We start from the raw sequence: 12,732 nt of genomic DNA on the forward strand, positions 1-12,732 counted from the left end.
ATCAATCCCAAATCCATATTCACTGAAGTTTGTAATTCTAAAGCAATAACACGATGATCCAAGGAAAACGTTTTTTGGACTTGCACATGAACTATGCACTGCTAGAACCATGGGATATGAAAAGAAATACTACAAATAAAAACCCTTATCCGAGTTCCTTGACACAAGAAAACTGGGGATGACATGCACAAAAGATAAGTACTCATTCACTAGCAATGCCACATGACAATAAGGCTTCAATTCTTTTGGTATAATAACATTTTGTTATTAATCAGGAACGTTGACCAACTTTACACTAAGCATAGATGTAAAATTTGAGTAACTTAAACTGAGCACCCTTCCTTTAATTAAGTACAGCTCCTGAACTGTAACTGCATAAAGCTTTAAACAGTTAGAGAGAAGCACATGAAGAGAGAAACGGAATGTGCACGCAGTACCTTCAGTGAATACAGGAACGGGTGTTTCCTTGAACCTGTCCTCCATTGGCTACTACTGAAGCCTAGAATACTGCCTGTTTTATTTACTGCTCTTTCGACATGTGCTGCTATCTTTAAAGACATATACATGCACACATCAAGATTTCTCTATTACTGCACATCCTTTGAAATAATTGTCCCATATTTAAATGCTGCCCTCCATGTTCTTGGTACCAAAACTTGTATGCCCCACACCGAACTTGACTGCTGCCTATTGCTCACTTAATCAATATGTCAATGTCCTTTGAAGTTCTACACTGCCCTCCACACAGTTAACAATGTTCCAAAGTTTTATACTATTTGCAAACTTTGAAACTGTCTTCTGCATTCTAACATCCAGATCATTATATGTGGAAAAAAGGCCCCATGTGGTACCCTATTACAAAACTTCATCCTGAACTATTCTTGAAGAATACCCATTAACCACTATTATTTTTTGTCATTGAGCCAATTGTGTGTCCATGTTGCTACTGTCCCTTTTACTTGACAAGCTCTAACTTTTCTCAACAGTCTATTGAGTGGAACTATATCAAATGCGTTATAGAAGTCCACATGCACAACATTAACAGAAGTATCCTCATCAACTCTCTGTTGCCTTTTCAAAAAATTCAGCAAGTTAGTTGGATTCAACTTTTCATTGACAATTCCATGCTGGCTCTTCCAAATTAACTCATCTTGCCCCTCCCTCTCCAAGTTCTGAGAAAATTGAAAGATTTTAGTGTCAATGCATTTTCCACTCACACTTCCTTCTAATGCTCTTGGATGCATCTCGTCTAGTCCTAGCGCCCTATCAACGTTAAGCACTGCGCACAGAGTTTCCTCCTCTGTCACCGTGACCGGGGCAGATGCAAAGTATTCAATTAATATCTCTGCCACGCTTTCTGCTTCCATGTGTGAAGCCTATGTTTGGTCCTTAATTGCCCTGATCATTCCTTTCGCCACCTTTTTACCAGTCATGTGCTTTTAGAAGACTTTGTGATTGCTCCATGTTGAATGCCAGTCCTTTCTCATAATTCCTCTTCACTTCTCTTGTTTGCCTTTTGCACCTCCCTTCTGAACTTTGAGCTCAGCTTGGCTGCCAATTGTATTTTCTACTCGACACTGGACATAACCACACTCTTTCTTCTTTAATATAGCTTCCATCTCCTTTATCATCTAGGAAGATCCAGATTTGTTTAACTCACATTTCCCTTTCAAAGGAATATAGTTTAGCTACACAGAAATTAACTGCATCTGGGGACTAGTTTGCTACCATTTGTTGTTAATGGCAATACATCTAACTTCAAGGCCTGCATTCACAACGTGCTGTGAGATAAAGGTTTCTACAGTACCCTGTTACAATCAAAGATGATACTACAGTGCTTTAGCAGAGGCATGGGAGTAGGTCTCCAACCCGTCCTATTGGCCGTGTTGGATGTGTGGTGAGGGAGACTACAGAAGAGGAAAATAAGGAAGAAATAAGTAAGATTTGCTTTTCAAAAGCTTCACAAACATCACATTTGTTTGGCCATAAAGATTCATTCTGCGCAAACTAGTAACAGTATGAACACACATGCCTTGGATTCTTGTGAATTGTTTGGTTTACACCTCATGAGGTTGTCCTTGCATTTGATGGGAGACTCGCAATTTCCCCCTGATGATTCCATTCAGTTAGACGCAGAGTAGATGTTAAACAGAACAAAGTACTTGATGCATTGACAGAGTTGAGGCATGTGGCCTATGCCTGACTCCCTACCAATTTACATTTAAACCTGACCGCTGAGAAAAATTGCCATTCAATTCATTCCCCACCCTGGCAACAAAATGTAGCACTCAGAGTCATAAAGCCATACAGCAAGGAAACAGACCCTTCAGTCCAACCAGTCTATGTCAAACACAATTCCAAACTAAACTCAGCCCACCTGCCGGCTCCTGGCCATATTCCTCCAAACCTTTCCTATTCACATACTTACTTAAGGGCCTTTTAAACATTGTCATTGTGCTATATCCTCTACTTTCTCTGGAAGTTCATTCCACCCACAAACCACATACTATGTAAAAAAAATTTCCCCCATGTCTTTTTTAAAATCTCTCTCCTCTCACCTTAAAATATGCTCCAGGCTTGAAATCCCTGCACCCCAGAAAAAAGACATCCACCATTAACTTATCTATACCCCTCATGATTTTATAAACCTCTATAAGGTCACCTAACAACATCCATCCAACCCAAACTTTGGGTCTGCTTTGTGGATGATACCTTTGTCATCACTAAACAAAACAAATTACAGGAAACCTTCAAGGCCATCAATAATACCCTTACAGGTATAACATTCACAAACGAGGAGGAAAACAACAACAAACTGCCATTCCTAGATGTCACAGTAGAGCGAACAGTCAATGGGGAACTTCAAACCAGCGTCTACAGGAAAACAACACATACGGACCAAATACTGAACTACAGGAGCAACCATCCCAACACCCACAAACGAAGCTGCATTAGAACATTATTCCAACGAGCCACCACACACTGCAGCACAGAGGAACTACGGAGAGCAGAGGAAAATCACCTATACAGTGTATTCAAAAAGAATGGGTACCCTATGAACACAGTCCGCCGATTCCTCAGCAACAAACCCAAACAAACAAACAAAACGGGCCCAGAAACCATAACCACTCTCCCCTACATCAAAGACATTTTCGAAATGACTGCCAGGCTATTCAGACCTCTTGGCATCAGGGTAGCCCACAAACCCACCAACACACTAAAACAGCAGCTAATGAACTTAAAAGACCCTATACAGACAACAAGCAAAACAAACGTCATCTACAAAATACCTTGCAAGAACTGTGACAAACACTACATTGGACAAATAGGCAGAAAGCTTGCCACCAGGATACATGAACATCAACTAGCCACAAAACGACATGACCCACTATCACTAGTATCCTTACATACAGATGAGGAAGGACACCACTTTGATTGGGACAACACATCCATCCTAGGACAAGCCAAACAGAGACACGCACGAGAATTCCTAGAAGCATGGCATTCCAACCGGAACTCCATCAACAAACACATTGATTTGGAGCCCATCTACCATCCTCTGAGAAAGAGAACAGGAAATGACATCACCAACCCAAGGAAACCTAAACAGATAAATAGAAAGCGGGACATAACACCAGCGCTTCATTGGAGGCTCACTGATGATGTTACCTAGAATGGTGACAAAACGTCTGAAAACTAACCTTCCAGCTCAGCGAGCAAACTCACATCCAGAACATCTTATGTTCCAGTGAGAAAAGTCCTAGTCTAGCGTTCCTTTACAAGTCAAACTTTCCATACCCAGTAACATCCTAGTAAATCTCTCCTAAATCTCTCTAGCTTAATAATATCCTCCTTTTAATGGAACAACAGAACTGGACACAGTACTCCAGAAGAGGCCTCACCAACATCCTATACAATCTCAACATGACATCCCAACTCCTATACTCAAAGGACTGAACAATGAATGCTAGATGGGATGAGAAAATTGCAATGTGCTAAAATCAAATAGGTGGAGCCGATGCACGTCATTTGCAACATTTCTGCATTTACTGACTTGCTTTCTTCATTCTGTTAATGGTACAAAGGACAGCCTTTTCTTCAGAGGCACCACTGGTATAACATAACACAGTCAAGCCCGCAGCGTTCTGCAGCAAACAGTTACAACAAGATTTGGAATTTGCAACTTTCCCATTCATGACTTCAGTCAGTGCAATTATGAGGGGATGCCAAACAGAATGATCAACCAAAGGGGCAAGAAAGAAAAACGTACAAAAAAATTTAACATGAGAACAAACAACTGCAGCCAACCACTATGGGCCTCACAGAAGGAAAAGAGAAATGAAGGGAAATGTATTATAATTTATTTCTTTTAATTTGAATTTTTTTGCATAAATAATTCAGATTTCAGTGATGTTAATAAAATGTACAGGAGGGCCTTTTTGCAAATGAGTTCAATACATACTTAACAGTTTCAAATAAGTTCTTTCACTTTAAGAGTAGGCTGCATTAACATTTTACTATTATTCAGTCTGCACAAATCTACCTTCTGGGCCACTTATCAGCTAGTCTAACCTTTCACAGCTGAGCTAAAAGTAAAACCTGCTGCCGATGGAGTTTAGTCTGCAGCTGCAGACTAAAAGCGCAGCAAGAGTTCAGGCCGTGGAAGTTAAAACCAGTTCAAGAAGCTAAATGCAAACAATGGAGAGGAAAGAACAGCAATGGCCTCAAGAGGTTCTCCCTTAATAGATTTAAAGAATGTTGCAGAAATTGGGACTAAAAACATAAAATGCTGGAAATACTCAGAAGGTCAGGCAGCATTAATGGAGAGAGAGAGAGACAGAAAAAGAGTTAACAGTTTGCAGTCAGTGAAGAAGCAGCAGCCGTTATCATGCTAACAGATCCCTACAAGCCTTCGACGAAACTTTGAATATGAATTTTCATCATCTCATCTCATGACCATTTCTAGGATAGAACCCACATCAGGGGAAACATTACCTCTGACAGTAAAACCAAAACCGAGGAAACATAATTTAATTTTTTTTAATGCTAGAATTGGCATGAGGCAAAATAAGATTGAGAAAAAACAGAAACAAGGGACAAATATATAAAAGGCAGAAGGGATAGTAAAAATTAAAATCTCCAATATTAAGAAAATTCTGAAGAACTTGGCAACATCAATTTATCAGGGATAGAGGAGTTGTTTGACAGCACTTACCACAAGCATGGCATTCAAAATGCACTTATTCATGAAGACACTTGCCTCATCATTTTCTAGGGTGTTTAGTCAGTAACTACTGAATCAGTATCCCAAACTTCGCCTGCTGCAATGATTTCAGCATTGTTTCTGCAGCTAGAGCCGACATATATTCCTCCACAGGATGTGCTTTAAATCAGGCTACAATATTTTGGATTTCCATTTTTAAACACACATACACAGACCCAGAAAGTTGCTGTCGCATTTCTTCTATAATAATTATGATAATGAGCACTGCTATTCTTACGATACTACTTAATGCAAAATCAAGGCCAATGTTCAAGCTCTAACCAAAGGTTGTGATATTAACTCTGTTTCTCCTTCCACTGATACAGCCTGGCTTGCTGAGTATTTATATTTGCCTCTGTTTGAACTCAATTGCATATATTACCCCTGAACATACGCCTAACATAAAAAAAGTTGCATAATTATCACCTCAATACTTTTAAGCAAAATTGTCCTGTCATTGTGGAACCGTGCTCAAATTGGCAGCATAAGAAAAACTCCAGTCCAAAAGGCTGGGAGGGTTCCTACCTTGCCATCGTTCAGACAGGTTAGGGTATGCTGCAATACCACAAACAAGCATGAAGACAAACAGGAATGCAATTAGGCTCCGCTGCAATCTTGATAGCTGTTTCCATTTCTAGTTTGAAAAGTGAATTGTATTTAAAAAGATATAGAACACTGGAATTGATGTAGTTATCTGGTAACTTGTGATGACAAATTCTTAACAGTAAACATCTCAAAATAAAAGTTACTTTCCCAGGTCTCAGGAGAATATTATTTTAATCAGGTAAATTTATTTTATTTTACACCGAGATCCGCAAACACAGCATCCCTCCCCAGGGAGCAGGCTGCAGAGTGACTCAGTCCATCAAAAGCAACAATTAATCATCCACCAGGGGATGGACAAGCTTAGCATGAATCAATTATCACTCATTTTGTCTCCTTGCTGGTTCAAAGAAAGTATCTATCCTCTTTTCAGCAAGATCTAAGTCAAGGTCAGCAACAGATTTGCACAATCTCTGCAAAGTTCTGCTTTTACTGCATATGAAAAGCTCTTTTCAGGTCAAGGGTGCAAGGTTACAACGTACTTCATCCAATTTTAGACTCTGAATACTCAGTCCTATTTGTACTTCCCTGGTGCATTTGAAAACAAACTTTGTTATCAAATCCTGACTGACATTTTCACTGCCCTCAGCCTGGTTTATTGTGGCTAATCATAATACCCAGGTTAGATCAGGAATTGAAATTGTGTCTCACCGGTCACTATACTTGACCTGCACCCAGAGCAATCAAGGAATATCAGACCAGGAGGACTGACAACTAGTTTTTGAAGCCCAGATACAGCAACACTGGCCAGGCTCTCATTTCTGATATTTTCAGCATCTGCTGGATTCATTCGTCATTGATAACAGAACACATTGTCATTTATTTTGTATCAGTGATGGGTGCAAAATCATGGGATTGTATTCATGGCCACCAAAGGTTATGGTACATCTGTGTAGTCCACAAATGCCAGGGACACCCATGAGCTAGGTCTGTGGGAGACCTTAACAAAACAAGGCAGCATTTTTCTCACAGCTACAGGACGTATAATTCATATTGGCAAAGGCAGTTTTATGAAAGCACAAACATAAGGTAGCACAGCTAAGTGAGATCCAGCTTCAATATCCCCCAAGTACCAAGTCTTAACTAACTACTGCATGGGAAATGCAAACTCATACTGATGGAAAAGCCATGAGAAGCCAAACAAAAACCTTCCTGATTTCCCTAAGTGGACCCAGCAACAAAGCCCTTTGTAGAAGGTTTTATTCATGTATTCATTATCAGCCACGTCTGAAAACAGGAAGCTTTCACTTTGCTTCCAACATTGTGCAAAGAATAGTGAGGTGGTCTCACCATCTTCGCACATCATTTTGAAAGCAGTCAAGTTATAAATAATGAAATCCTAAGAGATGAAAATCCTCTCTCATATGATGTATAGAAAACATTAAAAATCGAGAAAATAATTTATAAAAATGTATTTACAAATCTGACCCTTCAGCTGGCTTTGAACAACAATTACATTCTCATCCCTATTCAACAGATGGATAATACTTTTAAAAATAAGGTCCAACATCTTTTGCTTGAGTTGTTTTCTGCTCTTTGTTCAATGAAAGCCATTACTTCCCAATTCAACCCGAAGCCCTACGGCTAACGCTGAAAGATACAGTGTGATCTGACTTACCCTCCAGCAGGATTGTCTCCTCCAGGTCTTACTGTTGTCATAGGTCGTTCCAGCCTGATTACCCAGTGTCACTGATATAAAGTCTCTCCGCTGCGGTGAATACATTCTTCAAAAATCTCCTGGGGGGGAATGATACTTTCCAATACCCTGCAAGTTGATTCAATGGGAAAGCATTGATACTGGTTTTATTCTTAACTTAAAACAGCTTCACAGGAACAATTACATTTGTCAGTACTGAACAAGATAAGATCATAGTTCTCAAGGTTACATCTATCCACAAATAACAGGCTTTGTAAATGTATGATGTATCAATCCTTATAAATGTGCTAAGGCGACAGAGTTGGAATCAGCAAGCAGTAATGAGGAAGGATACAGTATCAAACCATTCATCTCTCACACCTGTTCTGCCATCATTTAGACTATGACTGTTGTGTATCATAACCACATCTACACACTTCTGTGACCTGTAAAAAGAAACCAATCAGGGTTTCAAAATATTCAACTGACTGAACCTCACCAGCTGTTTCAAGGGAACAGAATTCCAGATTTCCATTAGCCTATTAAATGAAGAACTCCGGTTGAAATCACCCGTTAACGGCTTAACACGAATGCTGTGGCGAAACCTCAAATTATGGCCTCCCCCAACAAAGCCAAAGATTGTGTATGTTAGTTCCTTTAGACTAATCACGGGATGTCATCACTTACAACATTTCATTTCAAAAAAAAATCCATGATTTTTTTGATTAACAGACAGTAATCAGTTCTGGCCTTTCAAAATTATAGTGCGCATCTTCTAAGATTACTCAAATTTTAAAAAAATTGTTCATTCACAAGGACAGTGCCCCTTCACCACCCCAGTTCTACAGATTCTAGAAGGTAAAACTGAAAACAACTTGGTTGCATTATACTATCATATAATAGTGGTCAATAAATAGTTATGCTATTGGACTTGCAATCTAGACGCCTGGACTGAAAATCCAGGGAAATGTGCTCAAATGTCACCATAACAACTGGGAAAGTTAAACTAATAAATAATAAATAAATCTGGAATAAAAGGTGGCATCAAATAATAATAATCAATTAAATCATAGGTTGCTGTAAACACCTGTCTGCTTCACTACTGTCCTTACCCAATCTGAGCTGAATGGAATACAGAAATACAGTTGACTCTTAGAGCGTTTTGAAATAGCCTAGTAAGTCACCCAGGGAAAGGCAATTAGGATGGCAATAACAGGGGCGGATGGGGGTTAGGAGCCATAATGTTCATGATTCATGAAAGAACAAAGGTATTACCTTATTATTAGATTTTCTGGTTCTGACCTCTCAAGTTTTGCAATGTTTGTCACAATGAAGTATGAATAATTACTACATCAGCAATATAAATCTAAAACATGCATGCTGCTCACTAGCTAAGCATTGCGAATTCTGCTGGCCGCAAGCTCTGCACCTGGGCCATTTTAACAAAGAATATTATATGCAGAAAAACAGTTGTACATGTGGGCGCTCGTGCTTGATATGAATTGTGAAGTATTTTAACAGAGACAGAAACTGGTTAAAAAATTCCACATGGCCACACAATTCCCTGTTGTACTCTCTTTCATGGATTTATTTAGCAACACTTCAATTCATCTGTACTATTCAATTCACTGCTTTTTGTCATGGAGAGTTTCGCATTCAAATCAGCTTTTCAGTCAAGAATTTTCTCTTGAAGTGCCAACTGGATTTATTAGTGCAATCTGATACTTGTGATCTCTAGTTTTGGCCACCTCTGTTCAAGCCTTTTAACAATCTTATAGACCTTTAATCAGGTCACTCCTGGGCTTTTTTCTTTCTCAAGAAACGAGTCCTAATTTTGCAGCTTGGCTAATAGCTCTACACTTCTTCCATAATATAGAGATCAGAAATGTGCAGTTATCCAAGTGGGGTCAAACCAAGATTCTGTGCACATTTAGCATGACCTCTCTGCTTTCCAATTCTCTGTCAAAATAATAAACCCTGAAGTTTCATTTCTTCTCAACATGGCCTCACTGACCTATATTGCTACTTTGAATACATGATGAGTATGCACCCCAATTACTTTGTTCATCCCCTCAATTTAGACTCTTATTTTCCAGGGAGTAAGTGGCCTGTCACTGGCCTACAAGGATATAGCACCTCACATCTATACCTCAAAATTAATTACACCCCAAAGCAAACAAATTTTAAAACTGCATGCCAATTGTGAACCAACATATATTTGTGCATAAAAATATACATTTGCACAAATAATCTGATCATAATAAATCAGGTGGAAACCTATAAAATTCTAACAGGACTAACACAGAACATAGAACAGTGCAGCACAGTACAGGCCCTTCGGTCCACGATGTTGTGCCAAACTTTCACCCTAAACCTAAGATCTATGTAACCTCCACCCCTACTTTCTACTAACATCCACATGCCTATCTAATTGCCCGCATAAATGCCCCTAACGAGGCTGACTCCACTACCCTCTCCGGCAATGCATTCCACACCACCACCACTTTCTGAGTAAAGAACCTACCTCTGACATCTCCCCTATATCTACTTCCACTCACTTGACAACTACGTGCCCTCGTAATAGCTACCTCCACCCTAGTACAGGATAAGCTTAAGGAGGATGTTCCTGATAGCCTGGGTGTCCACAATGGGGATCACAGTCTAAGGATCTGGGGTAAAACATTGAAGACTGGTGTGAGGAGAAATGTATTCACCCATAAAGTGGTGAGCCTGTGGAATTCTCTGCTACAGAATGCAGTTGAAGCCAAAACACTGAATGTTCTCAATAGTTAGTAGTAATTCTTAGGGTAAGAGGAGAAAGCAGGAACAGGGTACTCGAGTTAAATGATCAGTTGTGACCATACTGAATGGCTGCACAGGCTCGAAGGGATGAATGGCCTATTTCTGCTCCTATTTTCTAAACCACAGTAAATCATTAGCAACAGGAATTTTCATTGCACACTGATATGCTACACTAAATATTCCTTCTCAATCACCAGCCACAAGGAAGGTAAAACAATATTGTAAAAGAATGTTAGAAAGGGATGCAATTTAAAACAATGGCAAACGGGTTTATCTGGTAAAGAGGTGAAAAAATAGGCACGTCAGTATGAGCTAGTAAAGCAGGAAGTTCTACCTTCTCCACTCTTCACTTGGTCACCAAATGCATACTTGATGAATCCCAAGAATGAATGCAATGAGAAGTCATTTTCAGATGTTAATAGTTATATCCACAGTTTTTCTTTCCAATCAATGTGATAGACAGAAATTACAGAAATATTTCATTAAAGTGGTTAAGATACCCTGAAGAAAATATAATAAACAATATGCAAACTAGATTAAATTGTCAGAATCTCAGCATGTGATTGGTTAAGTGCTGTTTGACTTTTTTTTGGACAGACAGTTGGTTACACAGCAAGCTTTAAAAGCAAATAACTTAGGTACACACTGAACTTCACACATAGGACTCAAACTTGTCCAAAAGACAAAAGATTCATTTCTAACAAGAGTTAATCATTTATAAAGTCTGGGCAACATCTGCAGCAAGTGTGGGAGGATGAAGCTTTCCGCCTTCCGCACCTACTAATCTGATCTACTACACAAGCAACTGTGTTTCCTGTTGCTTTCAACATAGTGTGAAGGCTGGGAACATGCCACCTGCACAATGCTGACACTATCAAAACACTGAATGGAACAACAAAAATCAGTCAAAAAAAAACAGTATCGACTGAACAAAAACAGAAGTTGCTAGAAAAGCTCAGCAGGTCTGTTAGCATCTGTGAAGATAAAAAAAAAATCAGAGTTAACGTTTCAGGTCCAGTGACCCTTCCTCAGAACCAGACCTGAAACGTTAACTCTGATTTTTTTTCTTCACAGATGCTGCCAGACCTCCTGAGCTTTTCCAGCAATTTGTTTTTGTTCCTGATGTACAGCATCCACAGTTCTTTTGGTTTTTATGTCGCATCAACTGAAAATTTGAGAACCTCTAAGAGGGATGACAATTTTTTAAAAATTTAAGATGGACCTCCGCATCACAATAAGCAATAATTAACACCATCTGTTTCATATCACAGACAGATGAAACAGAAATCTGATGGAAAATAAGGCAATGCTAAAACAAAACATAGAAAGCAAACTGAGAAACATGAAAAGTAAGTATGTGTATCATGAACTGAATCTTCATCAGTTGTACAATGCAGCTGGAATTTAAATGAAACTAATTTTCAAGAATAACTTTTAAAAAGGTTTAAAGGATGCCCGGACAGAAAGGGACCATAAGTTAAAGAAAGCTAAATCCAATTGGATTCCAGGCAATGTTTGCCTGACATAAAACTGTCAATGTTTAGGGTGAAATTGGGGCTTGGAGATAAGGGACGGCATTAATTTTAAAAGAGAACGTACAAAGATTTATTCCACTAATTATGTATTTTAGTTGGAGTGAAAGTGCGTTTGGAGTTTGTGAAGAGCCTGCAGATGCCTGCTCACAGTGGGAGGGCTAGTCCAGATCCTCCACCGAGCTCCCAGATCTGTTGTCTACTCGAGCAGCCGGTCAGACGTGCGGCCTAGCCGCCAGGCAACAGCTGTCACCGGCACCTCTCTCTTCTGGAACCGCACAGCTACGTCAAGGCTCCCCCAGTATGGAAGGTTCACCTTCCGCAATCAGTCTTACCTTCCAGCTCAAGCCCTGACTCCCTGTCCAGCTCCAAATGCAGAACCACCTCCAGCTCCGAGTTCCGGGCTCCCAAGCTCCGCCCTCAGCGTCACTGCCGCCGGAGCCAGAGGGACGCACCACTCAGCAGTGACCTGACTCCGTACAAACAACAACTCAGCAACAGGCTTTGCAAGAGTAGCAAACGCTGTAAGAACCATACCCGTTGCACTAACAACTAACATTATAAAAATGATACCACTGCATTAACAGCAAAGATTGTACAAAATATACCCATTGCGATAACCGCGAAGATTGTAAAAATAATGGACATTGCAACAACAGTCAAATATCATAAAAACAGTACCCATTGCAATAGTAGCCAAAGATTGTAAAAAAAAACCATTGCAATAACCAATATTGTAAGCATAATACCCACTGCATTAACAACAAAAATTTAATACCTAGTGCAATAATAACAAAGATTGTAAAAATAATACCCATTGCAATCGCAGCAAAGATTGTAAAAATAATGGTCATTGAAATAACAACAAAAATTGTAAAGGTAATGATCATTGAAAA

At 39.5% G+C, this 12,732-nt stretch overlaps 1 protein-coding gene across 2 annotated transcripts in view; it reads right to left on the reverse strand.

Annotated features, from left to right (window-relative positions):
• The window catches only part of man1b1b (mannosidase, alpha, class 1B, member 1b), a 50,183-nt gene extending 37,919 nt beyond the window's left edge, over positions 1-12,264 (reverse strand). For both annotated transcript variants that reach the window (XM_048558574.2, XM_048558573.2), the window contains exons 1-3: positions 12,172-12,264; positions 7,485-7,631; positions 5,789-5,897 (exon numbers count right to left, since the gene is read on the reverse strand). In XM_048558574.2, the coding sequence (XP_048414531.1) occupies positions 5,789-5,897; positions 7,485-7,589 (214 nt within the window). In that variant the 5' untranslated portion in view covers positions 7,590-7,631; positions 12,172-12,264. The remainder of the gene's footprint in view (positions 1-5,788; positions 5,898-7,484; positions 7,632-12,171) is intronic.
• Between the last annotated feature and the right edge of the window lie 468 nt (positions 12,265-12,732).

The sequence above is a fragment of the Stegostoma tigrinum genome, chromosome 29 (genome assembly GCF_030684315.1).
Source record: "Stegostoma tigrinum isolate sSteTig4 chromosome 29, sSteTig4.hap1, whole genome shotgun sequence".
In the NCBI taxonomy this organism is placed as follows: domain Eukaryota; kingdom Metazoa; phylum Chordata; class Chondrichthyes; order Orectolobiformes; family Stegostomatidae; genus Stegostoma; species Stegostoma tigrinum.